The 23,232-nt window shown below is 37.5% G+C and overlaps 1 protein-coding gene across 12 annotated transcripts in view; it reads left to right on the forward strand.

Annotated features, from left to right (window-relative positions):
• TRPS1 (transcriptional repressor GATA binding 1) overlaps positions 1-23,232 on the forward strand; it is a 245,206-nt gene that overhangs the window by 211,944 nt on the left and 10,030 nt on the right. For all 12 annotated transcript variants that reach the window (XM_032993547.2, XM_032993549.2, XM_042785749.1 and 9 more), the window contains one exon: positions 21,642-21,764. In XM_032993547.2, coding sequence (XP_032849438.1) covers positions 21,642-21,764 — 123 coding nt within the window. The remainder of the gene's footprint in view (positions 1-21,641; positions 21,765-23,232) is intronic.

A 23,232-nucleotide genomic window follows, 5' to 3' on the forward strand; every position in this document is an offset into this window, starting at 1 on the left:
CACTTTAAAATTAAATAGCTTCAACATTCAAAGCATTGAAAATCACTAGGGAAGCTTGTCCAGCTCTAACGGAGCTGGTGGAAGTGTGCCTGCCTGGCAGCTAATCTCGCTGGGCTGGAATTTAGTTCCTGCCTCCACACCACAAGAACATCATGGGCTAGTCGGGCTGCATAGGTGGCTGCAAGAAGTAGACTTCAGCAGCAGTTTACAACTTCACAGTCCCTTTTTTTTTTTTATTTTAATAACTGCTGGAAATACCCTTCTCAAACATGCCCACTCAAACACTTGAAACTGTGTGGTATGTGTACATAATGTACTAGTTTACCCTACTTGCATTGCATTCCTGAATAACACTTCTTTTCACACATTAGCGTCCCTGCATTTCATTTTATTTTTTTGCTCTTCCAGTAGATGGTGTTTTAATCTTTTTCTACACTGACATCTCTGAAAGAAAGGGAAAAAAAAATGCATTTTGAAGTGCTATGTGTGAAGCTGAAAGTATTTCCTGTTATTTGGAAGCACTTCTTTGACCCATTTCTTTCCCTCACAGTGTCTGACTTCAGCCTAGAGTTTAATTTCGTATGGCTTTATTTGGCTATTCACATGAAGTAGTTATAGTTGTTGGTTACCGGTGTTCTTCGAGCACTGGGTGTCCAGATGTGTCAGCCTTACCTTCATTTGATGCTGTTTATTCCTCTGATAGATTGCTGTATATTCATCACCTAATAAATCCTGAAGAGAAGAAGTTAAAATAGTGAAATCTTGGTGAGAAGCCAGCAGACATCTAGCTAGCTGTTAGCCTGGTAAAAAAGCAGCTTTCTACTGTCAGGATCAGCATTACCCCAACAGTTGCAGCAGGTCTCAAGCCTCTGGATTTGTTTGCAATGAGAGATTTGTTGTGGATTTTTAACAAGGCTCCTGTGTGTGTGCCATGCTTAGTAAATATTGGCCTACAGGGTATTTTTCAGTCATGCTGAATGGACTGTTAGTTTCCTCGAACTGCAAAATGCAGAAAATCCATTTCACTGTTTTTTGTTTTTTTTTTTCTTTTTTTTTTTTTTTGCTATAGAGATTGCATCACAACTTATTCTCTACAAAATAAAAATAAAATCACAAGAAAGATTGTGTCTAAGGAGTTGAGGAGGAAAGAGACCAGTAACTGTGTAATGTCCAGTTCTTAAATAAGTGACATTGCGAGTGTTAAATTTCTGTTATGAAAATTATAAAACAATGATTTTCTTAGTGGTACGGTGAACATGAAATTACAACAAATCACTACAAATTGTACCTTTTAACAGGAGGTTATAATAGAAAAACATATCCAAATTGTTAGATGTTAGACAGAATAAAATTTATAGGGAAATAGAGAAAATGAAAACAAAGTACAGCGTATCTGAACTCTGTACATAATGTAATGTGTGACTAAAACAACAATGGAAAAGAAATGGATATTGTGAGGGGTTCCAATGGCTTCCCATTATACAGTTTAATGTTTTGATAGCCAGTGGAGTTTAATATTAAAATACTTCTCGTGCCCCAGTGAACTATTCTGTGGATACTTTTTTACGAGCTAATTTTAAATGAATATGAGCAATGGGATGAATCTTTTTCATTTGAACATGGTTTGTAAAAACAAAAAAACTTCATGAGATAGCGTGGGTATGCTGAAAGCAGTACTGCACTGATGTATTCAAACTTTACAGTACTCCAGTGATTTATTTTTTTTTTCAGCAACTGTGGCGATGCTGTTCTAAAAGTCCGTATCAGTCATAGTGAAATACTGCATTGGTTTTGATCTCTTTGTTATTCTGGAGTATGATAGTGTATGAAATGATTTTTCTTTTTTATTGTCATCATTTTAAGTGATGGCAAAGCAATGAATAGAACAATAATTTATTGAGTATTCACACACTGTATGTATACTTTCATTATACATTTATAGAAGACCTATTGTTTTGTGTTTTCTGCTGGAGGCTAGTCTTGTAAAAGAATGGTCTAGAATAGACTCACTCAGTGCATGTGTTGTCCATTTGCCTGTCAGCAATAGTTTTGACAGAAAAAACAGGGAGTTTGAGTGACTGCTGGTCTGTCTTAAGGTATGGTAATGAGGCTAATTAGGAGAGATGAGAGCTGAACTGGATATGTGAAGGCAATTATCCATGAAACTTTTGTCATGCTTTATCTTTATCAGATCTCTCTTTCTCTATTTTTGGCATTTGCCAGTGACACACAGAGTAAAAATATTTGAAGTGATACATATTTGAGAAAAGTGAAGTAAAGAAGGAAGGCAGAGGGAAATTTCTATGAGAACATCTCATTATTAAACTGTACAACTTAACATGGATATTGTAGTTCATCAAGAAAAAAACCCTTGCCTGTGTTATTCTTGTCACTTACATTTACATGAATTAGAATCAATTACTTTCTGTAATAATGAACTTAGTAGACACCTACATCTCCCCTGTTAAGTGTACATTGTTTTGTTTGCTCCTTTTATGTTATGAGTAGCTGCAGCACGCATGTCCTTAAACGTACTTGAAAGAAAAGCATGCAAATAGCATGAAAAGAGTGAAAAAGCATTTAATTGTAAATTTTAAAAAATCTGAATTTTTCTCATTTCTGTTTCAGGAGGCTAGTGCGATTTACTTTTAGACTGTTTCTTATACCAATCTAGTACAAACTGATTAAAAAAAGCACTGAGCAGAGCAAATGAAAACCAGGTGTCACAAGTCTTGATGAATCAATGCACATAATCCACAAAGAAAGGAGGTGATAAATGAAACTTGCACATTAATGAGACCATACCAGGCTCAATTACTAGGCCATTTTGAAGAGCCATAGTAACTTCACACATCTTCTTATGTTAGAGGGAAAAAATGAGATCCTCTGAGCACTCTGCACACTCCCGCTTCTTACACTGTGTCAAAAGACAGTATACCTCTAATCCACTTTTAAAGTGAATATCATGTTAAAGAAAACCTAGCTATATAAGACATACTTATTCACTTTTTAAAAGAAAAAATCTACTTCAGAATTGAGATCATTTTACTTGTACATTTTATATGAATCTACCAAATGTGCTTATAAAGTCAGAGTAGAATGCAAGTCAAATTTATCTTAGTAGTGTGTAGTCCTCTCTTGTGAACTTGCTAGGAGTATGGCAAGGAGTATAGTGAATAGATGTGTAATAAAGACCAACTCTTACTGCCCAGATATTTTTCTATTAAGAACCGGTTCCTTTTCTCAGAGTTTATTTTGTAGTACACATGTTAAGAGCTTTGGATTTATTGCTAGCAACATTACACATATCCAGAATGCCAGCACAGAATACCTTAGATCTACAATAATAATCGTAAATCTTACATGAAGGACTTAATTTTATTTTGTGTCTTTAGTCTCATTTTCTTTTAGTGTGATATGGAAAATTGCTTGATCTCAGATAGACCCATTGCCCACTTGCTACTGTAAAATCTCCTTATTCTGTAAAGCACAGCAGACTGTTGCTATCAGTACACTCTTTCTCTCTTTCCCCTCAGTTCTTCATATGCACATGTACACACACAAAACCACTCTCTTCTTTCTACACTACAAAGACAGTGAAAGTTGTTTATTGCAGATTATAATCCATGGCCATTCACTTCTTAGATTGCTTCTACTGATCTTTAGTAAAAAGCCTACTGTTGCCTCCAAGAGAGAGTACTGTTGCCTCCAGGAGCTCCTCTTTCCATCTGATTTTATGTGATGGAGAGGAAGATGAAAAACCTTAGTCCCCAGTCCACAGGAATAATAAGAATTTAAAACAAAACAAAACTGCCTCGGCATTTTTTTCTGCAGAACAAGAATAAGGGAACAATGACAGAAACACCACTTTCAGTCATCAGCAAAAGCAGTTCTAGGGACACAAGACCTCTTCCCACGCATGACACCCCTTCTCACTGTTGAGTTCATGTTCAGTATTTACAATTATAAAGATCTGGAATATAGCTTTGTGCAAGAGGGAAAACCAAAAACAATCTTTAGATCATTTATCTGTTATCTATCAGCTTGACTAAACAGAAACTCCTTGTATACATTCCTACTCCCTTCAGCTCCTCTTCTCCTCTGTTTGCAATCATCTGCTGCATTATACACAACTGCTCATTAGTATAAATTTTAAAAGAGAACAAATGTGCTGGTCTCCAAGTGTGGAGAACTGGACTCAAAATCTTCAGATCCAATACCACAACTAAATAATCTGAACAGGTAATTTATCTACTTGAAGCTAACTTTTTTTTTTTTTTTTTTTCAGTGTGTCTGGATGTCCTTACCATATTTTCCTAACCAGTTGACAGTGGTGGTATATAAACACTTAAAACCTTTTATTATATTACCACACTGTTGTAACAGGTTACCTATGGTACTCGTAACAAATAGGTTTCTAATGAAGTGTCATTTCCTTGCCTTATTTGGTTTATGTTGCACCCTTAATTATATTTCGATTTTAGAATAAACTCTCAAAGTAGCGTACAGGGATTTGGCCACATGATTTCCATTAACATTAATCAAAATCGTGTGTCTGAATTCCCACCACACTAAAAATGTACCTTGGGATTGTTGATGAGGGTTGGGGGGGTGGGGTGGTGGTGCACATGCAAAAGGCTTCACTGACGCCTTCCTTCTGTTCTGATTCATGTTCATGCTCTTCATACCTGAAGTAAAAGACGGCCATGAATATTGAGGCCCTTTATTCACAGTGTCAGTGAGTACAGTGACAATTCATGTTTCCTCACTTTAATCAGCATGAATCCAGCAAGTCCTTTTTGCTGATACGCTGAGATGGTTACTGTAATCCAGGGGGAACAGTCATGTCTTTGGTGTAACCGCAAGGTTTTGAACCTGAGGATGAAAGTCTGGTTCAGATAAAATAAAACTTTGTCTCTGACATTACACTCTGTGCCAACCAAGGCTTTGTGAAAAACAGTGACTTTGTATCAGCAATTTGCATGTTGTTAGAGTTTTGCGTTCTTCCATATTTTTCCATAGTTGACACACTGGTGGCTGGTGGTCACCAATTCAAAGACATGGATGTATTATGTGTTTAATACCAGAATATCTCACAAAACCAAAATAAAATCATCTCTTCAGGTCCTCTTTATTACACAAATGAAACTTCCTCATTAAAAATAATTTTTTAAAAAGCTGAACATATTGCTCCAGTACCAAACTCAAGAGAGTTTCTGTCTGGGAATTGGAGCCAATGAAGCTCAACTGTTTATAAGTCAACCATGGTTATAGTTACAAGCTGTGTTTTTGCAGCTATGTCTTGTGCTGGCTTCTTTGGAGCATCTTTAAAGAAAAAAAAAAATCTTAAGAGTTGACATTCCAAGTGTAAGCTAATCTATGCTTTACATCAGAAGAAACCTTCAGAAAAACGCTGAAGTTTCCTTGAATATCCTAGCTTGGAATGATGGGAACTGACTGACTGAAAAACAGGAAAAAGGAGTTTCATTTACTGGATTTCAAAGCAGTTACCTCATAAAATAAATAATAACTTTCCATAATGCGTTCCCATTAATACATATATGTAATGCAAATAAATTAATAAGAAGTTTCATATCCTCCAAAATTTACAATGATTCCACCACGTCAAGACGAACAGTTTCTATCTGCAGTGATGACTCACCGATTTGGTATAGCACCCCAAGACTCATTTAAGAAAAATACAGTTATGTCCCTTTGACTGACTGAGGCTCTAACATTTAATAAAACCAGAACCCCAGGCATTTTCTTAATTTTTGTCTTAGGTCCAATTTTGCAACAGCTTATGGATGTGCTTAACTTTACACAGGTGAATAGGCTTATTAAAATAAATTAGATCTCTCCTATGCTTAAAATTCAGTACAACTTTTTTTTTTTTTTTTTTTTTTTTTGTATGAGCAAGGCTTTTCTGTGCTGCTATAAAATTCATTTTTATTTCTACTTTATCACATTCAGATGCTTTCTTTGCTATGTTTTCTGTTTTAAACTTCCACGTTTAGAAATAGGGTTCCCACTGTTGCACTGACGAGAAAAAAAAGATGTATTTGCAACTTGTATGGCTCCAATGAAAATACTAATAAAGATTGTCTTAATCCTAGGATCAACCAAAAATCCATTAAAATTGCTAATGAACAAGCCAAGAGGTATTGTGTAATGAAACAGTTAAAGTAGCACTTGTTTCCTGGCAATGATAGAAAGGATTTTTTCATTTTTAAAAATTTTTTCAAAAACATCTTTCAATGTACAGTCTTTTTCAGTTTGCATCTGTCTGCATTGTGAGCGATCCTTTCACCCCCTTTTCAAAGCCATATGAAGTTTGCAATGGAGGATAATTAAAACAAATCTTGAGTAAACTGTTTTGTGGAGATAGAAGTTTGATGGTTGAATATATAAAAAATTGTAACCAGATGTTGTGCAGAAGCCATAGTAGTTTAAAGATCATGAGCTTTTTCTTTTTTCTTTTCTTTTTGTATGAAGCAAAAATATTCTAATTGAAGTTGTCAGCAGGAGTGAGACTAATATGCCTGTATTTGATTAAATAATAGTTTATTTAACATTCAGTGTGGCCCAAAATTGGCTGAGACTAAAATACAGAAACTTCTTACTTTAAATTTTTGTATTTAAATAGAGTGAAAAGTAAACCTAGCTAATATTAACATTTTTGCTTGATATTCCCAACTATTCTATTTGTCCACTTCTATGTCTCATTGGAATGCTGTGCTATCCATTGCATACACATTTTCTTCCTATTTTCTTATTAACTGGTTGGTTGATGGAAGAAATGGAAAAAGAAAGATGGGCAATAAAGTCTGGAATGCACTGGTTGATCAGAATTATTACTGAAATCTGGTAGAACTTAAGAGCATAATGCAAACATCAGCCAACATCCCTTCTTGCTAGTCCGTGCAAAGCACAGAAACTTCGGCAGACACATTAAGGGATATTTGTGTATGAAAAGGGTTGTGTGTTTTAAAAATACCAGAATATTGAAGAATATGAAGTAGATTTCCTGGCAGTTATTTACTCTATGAGGGATAGCAATGTTTAATGGATAAACTCAGAAGAAGTAGTGGCTAAGATTCTTTCACTAGATGATTGCTAACTTTTTATATTTCTTCACTAGTGAACATAGTGATGTATTCTGAAGTCAGATGCTGAGATTCTTTCTCTCTTCTTTTGTACTACCTTACTGCTTAAATAGCCCTGTAATCTTATGTGACGCTCTGCATAAACAAGGGGATCCCCTTCTTGACTTCTGTGAGTAACCATTGTTAAAACCATAGGAATTTCATTCTCCCTCTGCTCTTTGTAGCTGTTTGGCCTTTTGCGTAAGAAGGGACCGTGTGACTCACAATCCACAGGCTGCACTGAATTTAAAAATGAGCCATAAAGGCATGAGTTACTTGGCTTATTGGTGGCATATGTGCGTGTGCAAATACTTCCCGCAGGAACGCTTCAAATTCAGGTCTGAGATTAGGCATTTTTAAGGCAGACCTGTCTTGAAAGTAGCTCATTCCATCTGTCGAGTGTTACCACTGGAAAGGTTTCCCAATGTTTTCCTTTGCCCCCTGCCATGGGAGCAGCACCATTTAGGTGCCCTCACAGTACCATCTAGTGACTGCAGCTGACCGTTACAGTCCAGCCCGGCTGTGCTTAGCGCTGCCCAGCTGCTTCGTGCACCTTCGCCTCTGTACCTGGGACTGCACCCCATGCTTTCAGCAACGCTGGTCTTTCACTGCTCCTACAACCTGCCGGTAAATAACAGACAAGGCCAAATTTGTAGCAGATTGCAACATTCTGTAGGAAACTTGTATCCCATTACAAGGCTGTGCATGCAATATGTGCTACAGTGTCGGTCCTGAAATACAAAATTATATAGGACATCTTGAAGATAAGTGTACCATGTATGGCCTGGTAGTGCCATGCATATTCCAGGGCTCCAAAGGTAGGTAGACGGCAAGGTGATAGTAAAATCAGCCAAGAATTACCCTTACCACAGTGAAAGCCAAGCTCAGTGCAGTCAATTTTTTATCATCCCTTTTTTTTCTTCTACGTCTAAAAATGATTAGCATCAAATCAGGACTAGCTCTGTAGGTTTTCTACCATCTTCTGTTCTCCTTGTGCTTTATGCAATAGGTAGAGTTATATTGGTTATGAAATAGAGAGGATTTGTTCCTTGATTTGGCAAAGGAAGAGTTAGTTGCAAAACACCGATTTGTTGAATGGCGTAGCTAAGATGCTTAGCTTTGCACTGCTCTACGGTAACTTCTGGAAGTTGTTCCCTCATTAAATCAGACTGCTATTAATAAAAGAAACAGGGCCCAGTATTTATATTTTAGGAATTATTTCTGGAAGGTATAATTCATTGGTAATTGCAACCTGATTTTGGAAAGACTTTGCCTTATAAAAATCTATACATGTCACATCCACTTATATACGAGGGCATTATTCAAAAGAGCAATACTCCCTCTGTATCATGCCCAGATTTAAAGTCTGCTTTAGAGGATCCAGGATGCTGGTCATAGACAGGTATCATTGGCAGCCATCCCAAAATCTCCTCAAAGGGTCCAGAGTTTGTTACCGCATGAATCATTCAGTGTTTCCCACACCTTCCTCATCTTCCTGCTGATTTTACTATCAGGGTTTCACAGCCATGAAGTTTCCACAGCCATGTCCATTTCCATATGACTAGCCACCAAGGTGTGAAATCCTAGTCCATGACACAGAACCAAAAAATATTTCCTATAAAATATATGTAGGAAATAAAGGCCCTTCTCTTTTCAGTTCCTGAAAGAGTGCTTTTGGCAACGATGCTGATGAAATGGAAGGTTATTTTTTTTTCTCCTTGAGAAAAGGCATGTCATTATAAATGTGCTCTTTTCTGGTGTACGTCTTTTTCCTTCTCACTCCTAAAGATTCCAGTAGGTGATAAAGAAAGAGAGTGAAAACAATGTGGCATTTGCTTTTAAGGAAAAAGTGAATTCAGTTGAAAAGTGAATTCTTAAGAGTGTCAGAGTCTTTGTCCCATCAGTAAGACAGAAATGGCTTTCAATATAGCCTGTTCACAAGTAGCAGCTATGATTAGGTATAGCATGTCTAAATTTTAAGGTTTCTTTTTATTTCAAAGCTGTGTACGTGGGCCTTCTGGAGGCTGATTTCAAAATCAGATGAGTTGTGATACTAGCAGGTGGAAGGTAAAAGGGAAACTGTTTCATGACATATTTTTGCCTAAATAGCAAAGTCTGATAAATTGATCAGTAGAACAGGATCAAACAGTTCCTCTTTGAGTCTGTGTCCTAGCTCTGTACAAATGCATGGACATGTTCAGGCAACTCAGTGGCCTTTGCCTCTCCAGTTACAACATGGATGCAGCCACAGCTGCCTGCGAGCAAGGCTGTGGAGCTGCTTCACTGACACCACACTAGAAAGGAAGCGGAGAGCTTGTTTTACGTGGCATTCCTGCACAGTCAGCTTCATTTAAGAAGCCTCCATAGGATGTGAAAAATAAGTTAACTGTGGGCTTGCAGGATGATTTTCGCTGTGCCTCTCCTGCCAGCCTGGTGCTTGATTTCCCGAGTTTTCCAGTCCTTCACAGCACTCTGAACTAAAAGACTGAGTATGTGACAGGGTGGGTACATTTCTTCCTAGGCGTGCAGAACTCATGATGGAAAACCCCGCTAAGTTATGTGTTTCTCTCATACTGCTCTTGTCAGACTCGTGCCATTTAAGAGAACGACTGCCCTCAGCAGTAAGCCTACCCTGCCTTTTGCATTAGAAACAATTCCTTCGGTGAAATGCAATCTGTAGGAGTGATTCTGACAATGCAGATGTTGAAGCTGGTGTCTTAAGCAATTTAAGAACCATTTTCTTAAAGGTACGAGAAAAATTAGACTAGGGATGCTGGAAGCACTGCTGTGCAGTTGCAGTATTCTCTCTGTGCAGATGTGAATGAGTATAGAAGGCTTACCAGTTTCTAGGGCTGCAAAGACAGAGAAGCTGCAAATCCTGAGTGAATGTTATTAAGATAAATATTGTGTATTATTTGTTTTATTTAAAAAATTGTTTTCCCTACTGAGTGATTCTCCTAAAAAAAAAAAAAAAAGAGGTTAAGGCAGTCTAGTTAATGAGGTTAAGATTGATTAATAAGGGATTCAGAGTATTCCTTTGTGCACACTAGTTACCATGACTTCCCTTTTTGTTGTGCTTTTACATGTTCCTACTGCCTCTAGTATTATATCAGGAAACGCTTGTTTTCCTTTTTCTTTTTTTTTTTTTTTTTTTTTAACCTTGTGTTATATCACAGACTTTAAGGTCTTCAGTCATTATGCTGTGGCTCTGTCTTAAATTCCATGAAATGTTTCCTATCAAACTAGGAGACCATATGCCCATGTTGGCCTAAAATTCTCAGTGCATCATGTACCAGAAATAGAAGCTGGTAAAGATTCTTCAGAGATTGTGTTCACTTGTTCCAAAGACCTGGTTTGTTTATGGAAGGGATGCTTGCAGTACATAAACACTATTTAAGGAGAAATGTCTCCAAAATGTAGAACACTTGTTCTCTTCTCCTTCTCATCTTAATGGTATTCTTGAGGCAAGCTATACAACACCCTATATTGAGTCTCATTTACAAGTAGGTATTAGGATCTTGATAAGAAAGAGCAAGCAGAGAATAATTTTTGTAAAACCTACATTAGATACTTCACTCAGTTTCTTGTAAACTTTCTGAAATTATTTACAGTGGAATTTAAAAGTAGGTTTCTCCATTTTAAGTAGCTGTAGAGTTTTACAGACTGCAATCTGTGACATTTAGTCTGGACAATAGTCTATTTTGATTAATACTTTTATAGCCAAGAAGTTTAAAATTTTTTTTTTTTTAATGGCCAATTAAAAGGAATTAAGGCTAAAATTGATACAAATTAATAGAACAAAAAAGTGACAAGCAATCTACAGCCTCTCACTGAAGAAAGCTTCACAGAACAGCTGCGGCTGGAAGGCAGCTCTGGAGATCATCTCGTCCAGCCCTGCTGCTCAGAGCAGGGTGCTCAGGGCTCTGTCCTGTCAGGTTTTGAATATCTCCAAGGACAGACACTCCACAGCCTCTCATGGCAACCTGTTCCTGTGTTCAACCACTCTCACAGTAGAAAAGCTTTTTCTTTATCTTCACATGTAGTTTCCTGTATCTCAACTTGTGCTTTTGCTTCATATCCTCTCACTGGGCACCACTGAGAACAGGCTGGCTCCATACTCTTTCATTCCCCGTGATCCCCCTGAGCCTTCTCCAGGATGCACAGCCCCAGCTCTCTCAGTCTCTCCTTGTATGACAGATGCCCGAGTCCCTTAATCATCTTTGTGGCCCTTCACTGAGCTCTTTCCAGTACATCCATGTTTTTCTTGTCCTGGGGAGCCCAGCACTGGGCACAGCACTCCAAGTGTGGCTTCTCCAAGGCTGAGCAGAGGGAAGAATCATCTCCCTTGACCTGCTGGCAATGCTTTGCTAATGCAGCCCAGAAGGCTCTTGGTACTTTTAGATGGGTTATCTGTTAAAAAAAGATGGATTATCTTTTAAAAAAGATTTATTTCCCTGCCCCTCCTGTTCTTTTTCATGAGATACCTCCCTAGATGGAGTTGTTTACAGCTCTAGTCCGTCCTTACTTTCTAAAGCTATCAAAAAGGAAGCCATCAAATGTTTTTGCTGAAAGTGGGATCACAGGGCAGGATGATTATGTTAGAAACAGCCAATTAGACACAGACTCTGCCTTATTGTCTTGTTATCTGGAAGTGTTTGGAATGGATTGGATTAGATGAAAATGTCCATTATAAAAAGGCCACTACTTTTCAATATTTACCACACCGTGGTATCTGGGATACCACAGTTTCTCCCTAAGCTCACAATAGGAAATAACTATGGTAATTGTGTGGTATGGGTTGGCAAATGTTGATTTTTCTGAATGGAAGCCATTCTAGCAACAGCATGTAACAAGATCTGCAGTAAGAGTGCAGTCCTAAGCGTACTGAAAGTAATAGGTGGACATAGTCCGCTTTGGATCCCACCCTAGTACCAGCTCTCTCATGGGGACTGCGTGAGACCAAATTACAGTGAATTCAGTACCTGAACAAGCATATAAGCTATAGCTGCCCATATGAAACGTTTTCTTGTTATATTTCTTCTTTAATTAAAATTAATGGTCCTAAGGGGAATTTTTTAAAGTATAAGTAACAGGTAAATGTTACCTCACTGGTTTTCACCAACAAGGAGACACCTAATTGACATTTCCTCTCTGAGTCCTGAAGACTTCTGTGAAAACTTTGGATCCTCATTTTGTAACTTTGAATTAGAAATTATTCTTCCAGTGTAGTTTCCAGATTTGGGGTGCAAATTTGGGAGGATGTAGGTCACCAAAAGTCAATGGGACTGGGTCTTCTAAGACACTTAATGGCTTTTGAAATTTTTACCCTAAGGAGCCTTTCCCCTGCTGATTTTGGCAGCTCTCAGCCAAAATCTACAAATGAGAGTTCCTCCTCTCAGCTGCTGGCTTTCTGAGCCATTTTCTATATAAATAGAGATCACGTGGACTTTAATAAGGTCAGGGAATGTTTTTTAAATGTCTGTGATTTTTTTTTTTTCCTCAAAACTTAATTTTGCCCATCTGATTTCTGTGGAAGTGGGAACGGATGCCAGAAGCTGAGACTCCAGCAGCTTTGCGCTCATGCTTACAGAAGAGCACTTGTGGGATTGGGACCCTCAATTACTGTCACACGTAGAGTTACATACTGGCTCTTAGCTGAGATCTGCAAAAACAGTCTGGTTCTTCTACCATGTCAAAATTAAGGGTGTTTAAGGAAATACGGACGTATCTTGCTCTGGTTTTGTCTGTTCATTTGATGAGTGAGATTACTTCATGAAAGAAGGGATATGTGGGGTGCCTTCTTGAACATAAACCCTCCGGTATTGATGCCTAAACTTAAGCACCTAATTCCATGTTTAGGTACCTTCATAACTGGCTCTTTATCTCAGAAAACACTTCTGTTTATAGCATAGTCTAACTAATGATTTAGATTCCCTGTTTGAGACGGCAGGGCTTGGATATTTTTGACTTGTGCCAAGAAATGAAAGAGTTAGAAGCATTTCCAGTTTTCTTGATGTCTCTTTCAGTGTGCTTAGTTCTGAGGGTACTACTTTTATCCAGTTACTGATCAGAAGAGTAGTCTAATTTTGTACATTTTATACTGTCTGTGTTGTGTTTCTAATTTGAAAAAATCCAAGAAATTCATAACGACTTAGATTTGTTCTCTAACAATGGCTGAGCTTGTTTGGAAGCACACGGCGTTCAGGAAAGAGCAGCGATCTGTGTGTACGAGCACTGAGTTTTCAGGCAGCCATTCAGTGTCGGAACTGCTACGTGAATCTGTTTCAGCAAAGTGTTAGTGGAGAACGGTTTAGGGGCGAGGACTGCAGTTCCCAAACCGGGCTCTCTCTGTCCTGTTTATGCACACTAATGCATCTACCTAGCCATTTTTTGTAGGGAATAGTATTATTCCTAAATTGGATTCCTTTTATTAATCTTATTTTCGATTGCTTCATATAAGTACTGCTTTAAAAATTCCTGAGTGGTCAAGCAGATTTAGAAAAGTGGGAAGACTTCTAGCCAGAAACTTAGCAATTTTTACAGCAGTTCCTAAAAAGGACTGATAAAACCTGTTATGATACTAACGTCATAAATCTGGTGAAGATGATGAAAGATACTGCTGACAGCTTTTGACTGTGTTAGGTGATAAACTGCAAAAAGAAAACAGGACACAGATTTAGATGGACTGTAGTTTAAATGCTCACAAGTACACCTCAGCAGAGATAACATGTTACCTTGAGTCGATGTATAGGAGGAAGGGAGAAAAATGGTGCTACATTGGGGGAAAACAAAGACAATCAGGGCTTTCTTCTTGAGCAGCTGCAGCCAGTTCCACTAATGGAAGTGCAAGAGCAGAAACTGGCAGCACAAGGTATGTGTTCGTTTTTACAGATGGCAATGCAGACAAGTTGGTAATTGAGAAGGAAGTCGTGTACGTGAGCTGTTTGACGGGGGACAGCCCATTACAGTACTTTCCTGTGTAATTGACTCAGTGAGTTATTGGAGACAGAATTTCTATTCCTCTTGAATAGGTTTCAGTTGCTGCAAAATGACATCATTATTGTGTGGGAAATGCAGGTTTCCAGGTTGCTTTTTTTTTTTTTTTTTTTTTTGCTATTGGTGTCATTAAAACTTTTAAAATTAATTTTCAGGTTGCCTCCATGGAAGTCTGTGTTGTACTGCTGGTAGTCAGTGGCAAAATACACCAGAAGCGAGATCATACGGTAGTATGGTAGCAGCTGTTCAAAGCACTAGAAGAGAGTAAAGGATGATCAGCTTGTGCAAGTTGAAGGATAATACCTTAAAAATACATTATATCTAGTAAAATGTGGTTGAAGGAAACCACTTTCTAAAAAATCATACTTTGTGTAGAATGATTAAGGAAATATTTAACTCTTTGCAAACCAGATTAACATACAGTTCCACCAGAAGATATTACTCAGTGTTCATTACAAATGCCTTGTACCATAAATATGTATATTTATTTAGTCTGTTTATATGTATTTGGCCCAACAGAAGATCATATATTTTTCACACACAGTGTTTAAAAATCAACTGCCACTACCTGTGGCAAGGAAGTCTAACCTGCAGAAAAAGTTTTACTGTTTCATGTTTGTGCCACTGCAGATCTTGAGAGGGAAACTGTAAAATTACCTTCCATCCCTGTTCAGATTAACAAGGAGATAAACTGTGAACTACGTAATTTTCACCGATAAGTGATCAAATGAATTGAAATTGATAAATCATTGTAAATTGTATTGTGATTATTTGTGTGATCCCATACTTGCATGTGGCTCTTAACATGATGAGTGGAGCTCAGGCTCTGGCTGAAGGTGGATATCCAAAGCCAGTTCCCTTCCAGCACAGTGGCAAAGGTTGGGTCAGCTGTAGCTTGGGGGAGGAAATAAAGGTGAGCAGGTGACAGCAGCAACGAGATGCAACAGCAAGTAGTTTAGTGGCTTCTATGCATAGCTATGCTTTTCTTAATTTAATCATTGATTTTTATCAGCCCTTATGTTACTTTGGTAGCAACCATGACATCCGAAACTAATATCTTAGTAAATTCTTGCTTAGTAAGACACAAAGTGATTGTAGTTCACTGCCTGTTTTGGGAGGTGTTTGGTTTTTTTTTTTTTTTTTTTTTTGAGCAGTGAATGCTGCTGTCTCAAAGGTAGCTTTACAGAATACAGGGAAAGGCTTCAAATGCTGGGACAGAATCTACTCATCTGCATTTTTGCTGCTGATAAAAAATAATTGCAGTTTACATGCACATTAAAATATTTATTCTCCCTAAGGGATCAGGGGTAGGATTCTGAAAGGCTGTGCTAGCAGTAATGTTTAATTTACTGCCTAGGGGTTTTTCCCTCTCTAAAACCCCCCTGATTCCTGTCATTAAAAGTTTGTAATACAGCATATATCATAAAAAGATACTGTCACAATAGACCATTAAAAATTCCTCTAAACTTTTTATATGAATTAGGTGTGTAATTTTAACTTTCCTCTTGGCATTTTTACTTTCTTCCTACCTTGCCTTTCCTAACCTCTTTCTTATGCGTCTTTCAAATACAGCTCTTTAACGTAATTGTTCTTGAAAATGACTTAGATGAAGAGTTTGGATTTGGCACATTAAATTGACTTCAAGAGGCATCTGTTAACTCATAGTTAAGGTTGAAAACAACTTCTACTTTAACGCTCTGCTTTATGTGTTTCACTTTTTCTGACAACTTACGCTTTGGGGATGAAAATTTGCTGGGCCTGGTCTATTCCTGAAAACTGTCCAAGTTATAAGGGGAAGAAAACCCAATGACTTCCTTTTTAATTTAGACATAGTTACAGAAAAAGCAACTAAAATTTTAAAATGTGAAACTTTACAGAAACATAGTTGTGGCTGTTTCATAGTTGAGAGAGAAAGTAGTTTTGATTAAACACATTCAGAAAGTTCTGAGTGCCTCTCCAGCCAAAAGAAATGAGGGCTGAAAGATTCTTTTCCCATCCTAAACAGCATAAAGTAGCTCTTACTCCAATATCCCGATGATGCCTTGCTGCCCAGGTTTTAAACTTCAATTAATCTGAGCCTCACTAAAACCCAAGAGAACTAAATACCTCCTCTTATAAGGAGGACAATACCTGGAAAGACCAAGCAGGTGTGAAACAAGAAACTCCTACACACTCATGGCAGTGCCAATGCAACATATACAGATATAACCATGAGTGCATTATACTGTTTTTCTGAGCTGTGTGGTAGCAGCCCAACGATTATAGGTATGAGACCAGCTGCTTACAATTGATCCTCTCCACAGGGGGTCACCTGGCTCAGACTGAACTGGGCACCTGCCGGTTTCCTGGTGCTCCCCTTTTGGACCTCCCATGTTGCCAGAGAGCATCCACAGCCAGCGTTTTACCTTTTTTTCAATGAGGCATGTATGGTTGTAGTCCCCAACTTTGTCATTGGAAATAGGTCAGGCATATGCTTATTCTTGGGTAACATTTATGATTTCCATGCACCTCGTGTTCTGGAGCCATGATTACAACGTGTTCTGTTTCTGACATGATAGGAAAGCCAGAGATTGTAAAAACAATACACACAGGCTTCATCATATTGTCGTTTTGTGATGGGGAAGTGAAAGTAATCAGCAAAAAGACGAGTTTTGTTGTGTCCAAAAGCAAGAGCGTGATGTAAGAAAAATACTTGGCTGACGCTTGTGGAGCCTATTTGAGTTTCTAAAAGCATCTTCTAGCAGAAATTTTGAAAACAGGATGTATTTGGCACTAGCAGAGTGTCAGGCATCATTGCTTAGTCTAGCTAGCTAAAAAGACACAGTTCCTGAGCAGTGTTTTTGGCTGTGCTTGTACGATATGTATTTTGCTACATGAAGTTCCATTGAAATAATAACTGAAAGTTCAGTACATTTTTAAATATTTTTGTATAACTGTGCAGTGTCATGATGCTTCTACATGGCTTCAAAGTTTGAAATTGTATAAACTGTGGGATCATCTTTTTAGAAAGAAAAGCAGTTTTTATGAAAAAGAAGGGCCTGATCCTGTAAAGATGTCTGAGTGAATTATTTGTTACGGCATTCTCTACTGGTTTATTGCTTAGCAGAAAGCACTACTAATAATTTCCTTGTTTTAGTGAAGTATTGGTAACTAGTGAAAATCATTTAAGGAGTTAAAAAAAAAATAGTCATTCGGGCTTGATGATGTATATACCAAGTTTCAGACTTGTTCAATTTGAAATGGTCAAGATATGAAACCATAAAAAATGTGAGTAAATACTCTGCATATCCAGGGTTGTTATGCAATTACATGCTTTCAGCATGCTTCTTACTGAGGGAAAACAGTTAGTGGAGAGATCTGCGAGACATGTTCAGTGAATAATTACAAACTTTCATAGCTTAGCTACATAAAAATAATAATCCACTTGTTGCTTTGCTACTACTAAAATACTAAAATGTGTGCATACTTTTTTTCCCCAGAGTAAAGCCACTATGACTGTAGATTTGTTAGAAAGTTATCTGAAAATCTTGAAATCTCCTCTGCCCCCCGCCCTCCCAAGTTTTGGCCAGTCTCCAAATTATAAACAGCTGAAGTGATTTAAATAAAGTTTTCAGTACCAAAAACTAAAAGAAAAAAAAAAAAAAGTTACATCTGGGCTGACAAAAACATGTGCCAAGTTTCAGCCCAATGTGGTTTGAGACAACCGTGATATTAAACGTTCAGACCTAGGAACTGGAATGGAAATAGAGACGGGCTCTTCGTTGCACTGGCCCCTTCAGGATTTGTGAGTGTAACGTAGTGGTTATAAGGCTCCAGATGATTAAAGCTTGACTTAGCAGATACATATTTTAGTTATTTAGACCTTTTTGCTTATTCTCCCAAGGATGTACAGGAAATTTTCATGGATAGCTCCAGCTAGTACTAGTGACATTGATCGCAGACTGAAACCTTTTTATTTGTGACTCAAACCCTCCCATGACTAGTTATGTTGACTTACCTTTTCTGGGCTGATCTTAAGAGATTAACTATGATAAATGTGTGTTCACATTTGAAAAAGAGCAAAAGGTTCCATAATGTATATCTTGAAAATGCTGGCTAGGGCGGTGCTTAGCAGAACACTTGAGCACGGCTGGGATTTATGGAGGCTGTGGGCCATAGCTGTTGCACAGACTTTGCTGGATTGGAGTTCAAGTTCCTGTTCCTTTGCAAGACTACCTAGAAAACCAGCAATATTGGCCATTATTATTGATTAGTACAAATGCTTAGTATGCAAAGCCAAACAGACTCACGCAGAGGAAGTATCATCACTAATTAACATTTAACACACAGAAAAAGATTATTTCTGTCAGCCAATAACTTTTGTAAAACTTGGTATATGGGAAGTAATGGTCCAGGTTTTTGAGGGTTTTTTTTGTTCTTTTTGCTTTTTTTCAAGAAATGGTATTGGCTTAAGAGAAGAGGTCTGCAAGCATTGTAGGCTTTTAAAAATAGCCTCCATTTTTTCTTGCAGACATCATCAGAATTTCTCAGGTGTATTTTGACAAGCGGGTCCATTCTGTGGTTAGTGGGATCAGGGAGTCAAGAATGTTTAGTCCAATTCTGACACAGTCCTGTTTCACCCCAGGAAAACCATTCTAAAGCTTTGTGTCCCCAGTATAAAAAGCTGTTTCATTACCAAAAAGCTCAACAAAGTAACAGAATTGAAGTTTTTCCAGAGTTGGTTTAATTTTCAATTTATTAGAGTATTTAATCTATGTTGAAACACTTAGGTATTGAAACAATCATTGCTACTCATCTGGTAAGGTCCTTAAATAATACAGAAATAAGAGAAGGTAAAGAAAGATAAGATGCAGTGCTTAGAACAGCATGTAAGATGAATTTACACACTTTGTGTTAAATTTAGGGGAGGAAGTTTAGCTGGACTACTTTGAAATTTTTAACAGATAAATACTTTGTTAAGTACTAAATAAGCACAGGTATAGGTTTCTGATACATGTAGCTACTAATAGGTATTTTGTATATTGTTGTAATCTGTAGTCATTGTATGATTTCATTGCAACTAATGTCCAGTTTGAATCACATATTTCTTTAAAAAAGAGAGAAAAAATGAGTTACTTTTGTCAGTATTTTAAAGATATACTAGCTCCATAGCATTCAATGAAGATTTCGGTGTTATTACACCTTGTGTCACCATTCAGATGTGTACAAATGCAGCGTATAAACTAGATCACTCTCTATATATTTTAAAAGTCTTTCATGACTTTGTAGAGGGTATTTCCCAAACTCAAGGAACACAAACAGAAATGAAAGGGTGGAAAGACTGACTCAGCTTAAGACTTCACTTGGTTAATACACCATACCAAGAAGCCATAGGCCAGCAGACAAGAAGTAGGAATGGAAAGGAACAGTTCTGCAGTTGTATCTGAATCCTGGCCATATACAGTCATTTCCGCTTGGAAACTTCTCGCCCTTCAAGTGGACCAAACTGTGGTTAGTTCAGTGAAGTTTTATTGTACTCTTAAGGAAAATATTTCAGCAGCCAGGTGAAGTTGGGCAAGGATATGCAACCACAGAAAGAATTGGGAGCTTCAATTTACTTGTGAACGAGTGCGCCTTCCCAGAGTGAGCTGCGTCTCTTATACAAAACTAGCTAGATGTTTGCTGAAGGACATCAACTACCATTTAGTTCTCCCCTTAGCCAAATTGAGAAAAACGTAGTACATTACTGATTCTGATTTAAGAGACAAAGTAGGGGGCAATGTAAGGGGGTGAGAGAGAGATTATCTTGACGACAATCTCGATTTTAGTGTATCGCTATAAAGTACCATAACCTGCTGTACTAATGAAATTGTGTTCTTGGTTTAAAAGGGCAATTGTTAGCCTGACTTTGTGCTCACTAAAAACATTTCCCCAATCTTGTTAAATTATTGCACTCATTTCAGATTTTTATAGCTGTGCAGCTTACCAGCCCTCGTTTCTTTACGTTTCATTCATTTTCCTTGTATTGATGATTAATGGAGGATGTCGAACGTTAGAGTGAGCAGGCATCAGCAAATGCAAGATCATAATTAGTTTAGCTGACGAGGGCCTCTGATAGCACTTGCATCTGGATGGAAAAATTACCCTATAGGGAACTGGCTGCTCACCAGGTCTTTTTAGTGATACATTGTGAAACACCCGATGAATCAAATGCCCTTTCAATGCCAAGAAAGTGTTCCAGTCTTGAAGCCAAAATTATGTCTGCAGAAAGCTTTCCATTTGAAATGTATCAGAGTACAATTATAACCATTGTATTTTTTTGGCATGAACACCAGTCTTCTACAGTATGGACTAAAGTTAAATAAATTACTTAAATTTTATGAAACCCTGAAATTTTTACTTACAATGTTAGTAATTTTTAATTTATAATAAAATTAGTTTTCACCCAGGCTGTTTTTCCCTTTCTTATCTGAAATGCTGAAGGTTTCTAATTGACTTTTTTCCTTTGCAAAAGGGGAACAGAGTTGAAATTCAGATTTCTTTTCAACAAAAGAATTCCATTTCCTGCTTATTAGTATTTGTGCCCACAAACACAGCCTGATTTTTGTTTAAATGAGAAGTTTAATGAAATCATTACTCCGTAGAAAGAATTTAACAAGGAATACTCATAAATATGTCTACTTTTAAATATTCCTGGATCATTATGAAAGCTGTTGAATGCACAGCTCAGTCTGGTTAAAAATCAATCTGTATTTAGGAAAGTTGTACTGTGCCTTTCTTTGCCTGACTAAAATAAAATAAATAAATATGTCCATCGATGAGACAGTATTTTCTGGGGTTTTGGGTGAAGTTCAAAAGAGGTATCATTAATAATACTGTACTTTTATTTGTTTGGCAGAGGTTACTCCTCATTCATAGTGCACTGTGGGAAGTATATGGTAGCTTATACTGATTTCAGAAGTAAGTGGGAAAGACTGGAACATGTATTCAATTAATGAAGTATAATCTCTGTTAAAGGAATTAGTATGACGCAGATACAAACTATAATGAATCGAAGTGGTGGTGTTTCAGAATTGTTGTTACTGATCACACTTTAAAATTGAGCAAACTAAAAAGAAATAATCTGTTGTGAAATGTGGTGAACAAACCAAGAGGAGTTTTCAGAATGTTCTCTGTCAGCTTCCAGAGGGATTTTTCAGAATTTGCTGATTAGAAACCATCATTAAATGCACAAAACCTGAAGTTCAAAAAGTTAAAGCTGTTATTCTGAAAAGGCTTTGGTGTTTCACACACCTCATCCATCACTCTAGGGTTAATTATAATGAAAATCAGTGGTGCCTATTAAGCACAATTGAACCTGACCTCATTATGGGCAGTGTGGTTTTATACTGTCATTGTTGCCAGTCTAAAGACAAAACTCCTGTATTGATTTGTCCTAACTCCGCAGCTCATGTGACTCACCTCTGACCTGTTTTTTTTCTGTGTTTTTTTTTTTTTTTTTCTTTTTCTTCTCTATTTCAGAGACGTAGAGGCTCGGGTGTTTTTTGTGCCAATTGCCTGACCACAAAGACCTCTCTCTGGCGAAAGAATGCAAATGGTGGATATGTATGCAATGCGTGTGGCCTCTACCAGAAGCTTCACTCGGTAGGAAGAACTTACTGGTTTGTTCAGAAAAAAAGGGGTTATACAGCTAAGCTGGGCAGCTGTGGTCTTGTCTGGTTGTGTGATTAGTACCACTCCCTGGCCTGCAGTTAATTTCCTAACAGGGTTTTGCAGTATGGTCACTTTGGGATCAGATGTGATTCATTATGAAACAGGCTGGGATGCTGTGGGTAGACGTGTTTGAGATCACCAGTGATGCATTTAATTATTTTGATACAAAATAAGGGGAAAAATATTTCTTTTCTGGGAATTCCATTTAAAGGCATACAATATGTTGTGATGAAAGCTCTCTAAATTCAAGAACCCTCATGTTCACAATAAAAAAATAAATAAATTACTGAGGTTAGATATCATATCTACATCAAAAATACCCCTTGATGTGGTTTTTGTTTTCTTTCACTTCTCTTCCCCCCTTTATTCTTGACAGTAAATTTCCTGGAGATATGGAGTGGTGGGTAATTTGGGGGTTTTTCCTACAGTTCTTATAGTCATGCTGGAGGATTCTGAGATAACTCAGCAAGGAAGCTACTCATTTGATGGCATTTATCACTTGGTGAGAAGAAGATTCACCATCCCTCAGGATCAGTCAGGGAATAAGTAATAATCATGGACTGTCTCTATTGCTTTTCATCTTACAGACACTTGACTTGATCCTGAAAGATGTTGAATGCTCTGGTCCAGATCCAGAAAAGCCATGCTTAAGTGTTTCCTTGGATCAGTGCCAAAATGCTCAGAATCTTTTAGGTTAGGACCCACTAGTTAAATGTTATCTCTAATAGAAGCACATGGAAGAGTCAGATGACCAAGATTTGACTCTAATTAATTATTTTTTACAACATTCCCATGAAGTTAAGAAGTGTTACTATTTTTCAGAAATAGAAACTGAGGCAGCCTTTGGGAGTTTGCCAAGGCAACATAACAATTCAGGCTTAGAGCCCAAATCAGAAATCTGGCTTGTGGCTCAGAGTGTATATTTTTTAAGACTTTTTCAGAAAAAAAAAAAAAAAAAAAGGCACTTTGGAAACTATATTTCAAATGCATTAAGACTCCCAAGTGCTTATGCCTATTTCCCTTTAAATTTCAGGCATAAGCTTCTAAATCAATTAGTAGTTTCTGTGAATTTTACCCTTGGTCTTATGTACACACCATATTACAGTCCTGTTTACTCAAAATCCTGTTCAGCCAGCCCACTTAAAAAAGAAAAAGATTCCAATTTTTGAAAGCAGCAAGACCATCACCAGTCTGAAAGCTTAGCTCTGTTTGCCATGTGCTGTCATTCTGAGGTCAGTAACTACTACTGTTTTTAAGCTCCAGAACAACCCAGCCAGTCAGCATCTGAGCAGGAGAAGATAGACTAATGCGTGATCTCTGGCTAGCATCTTGGCTGGGTCTTGCTGAAAGTATCATCTTCCAGGAGATCTCTCAAAGTTCTAGATATATTATCTAATTT

The sequence above is a fragment of the Tyto alba genome, unplaced genomic scaffold, assembly GCF_018691265.1.
Source record: "Tyto alba isolate M040663 unplaced genomic scaffold, T.alba_DEE_v4.0 Super-Scaffold_9, whole genome shotgun sequence".
NCBI lineage: Eukaryota > Metazoa > Chordata > Aves > Strigiformes > Tytonidae > Tyto > Tyto alba.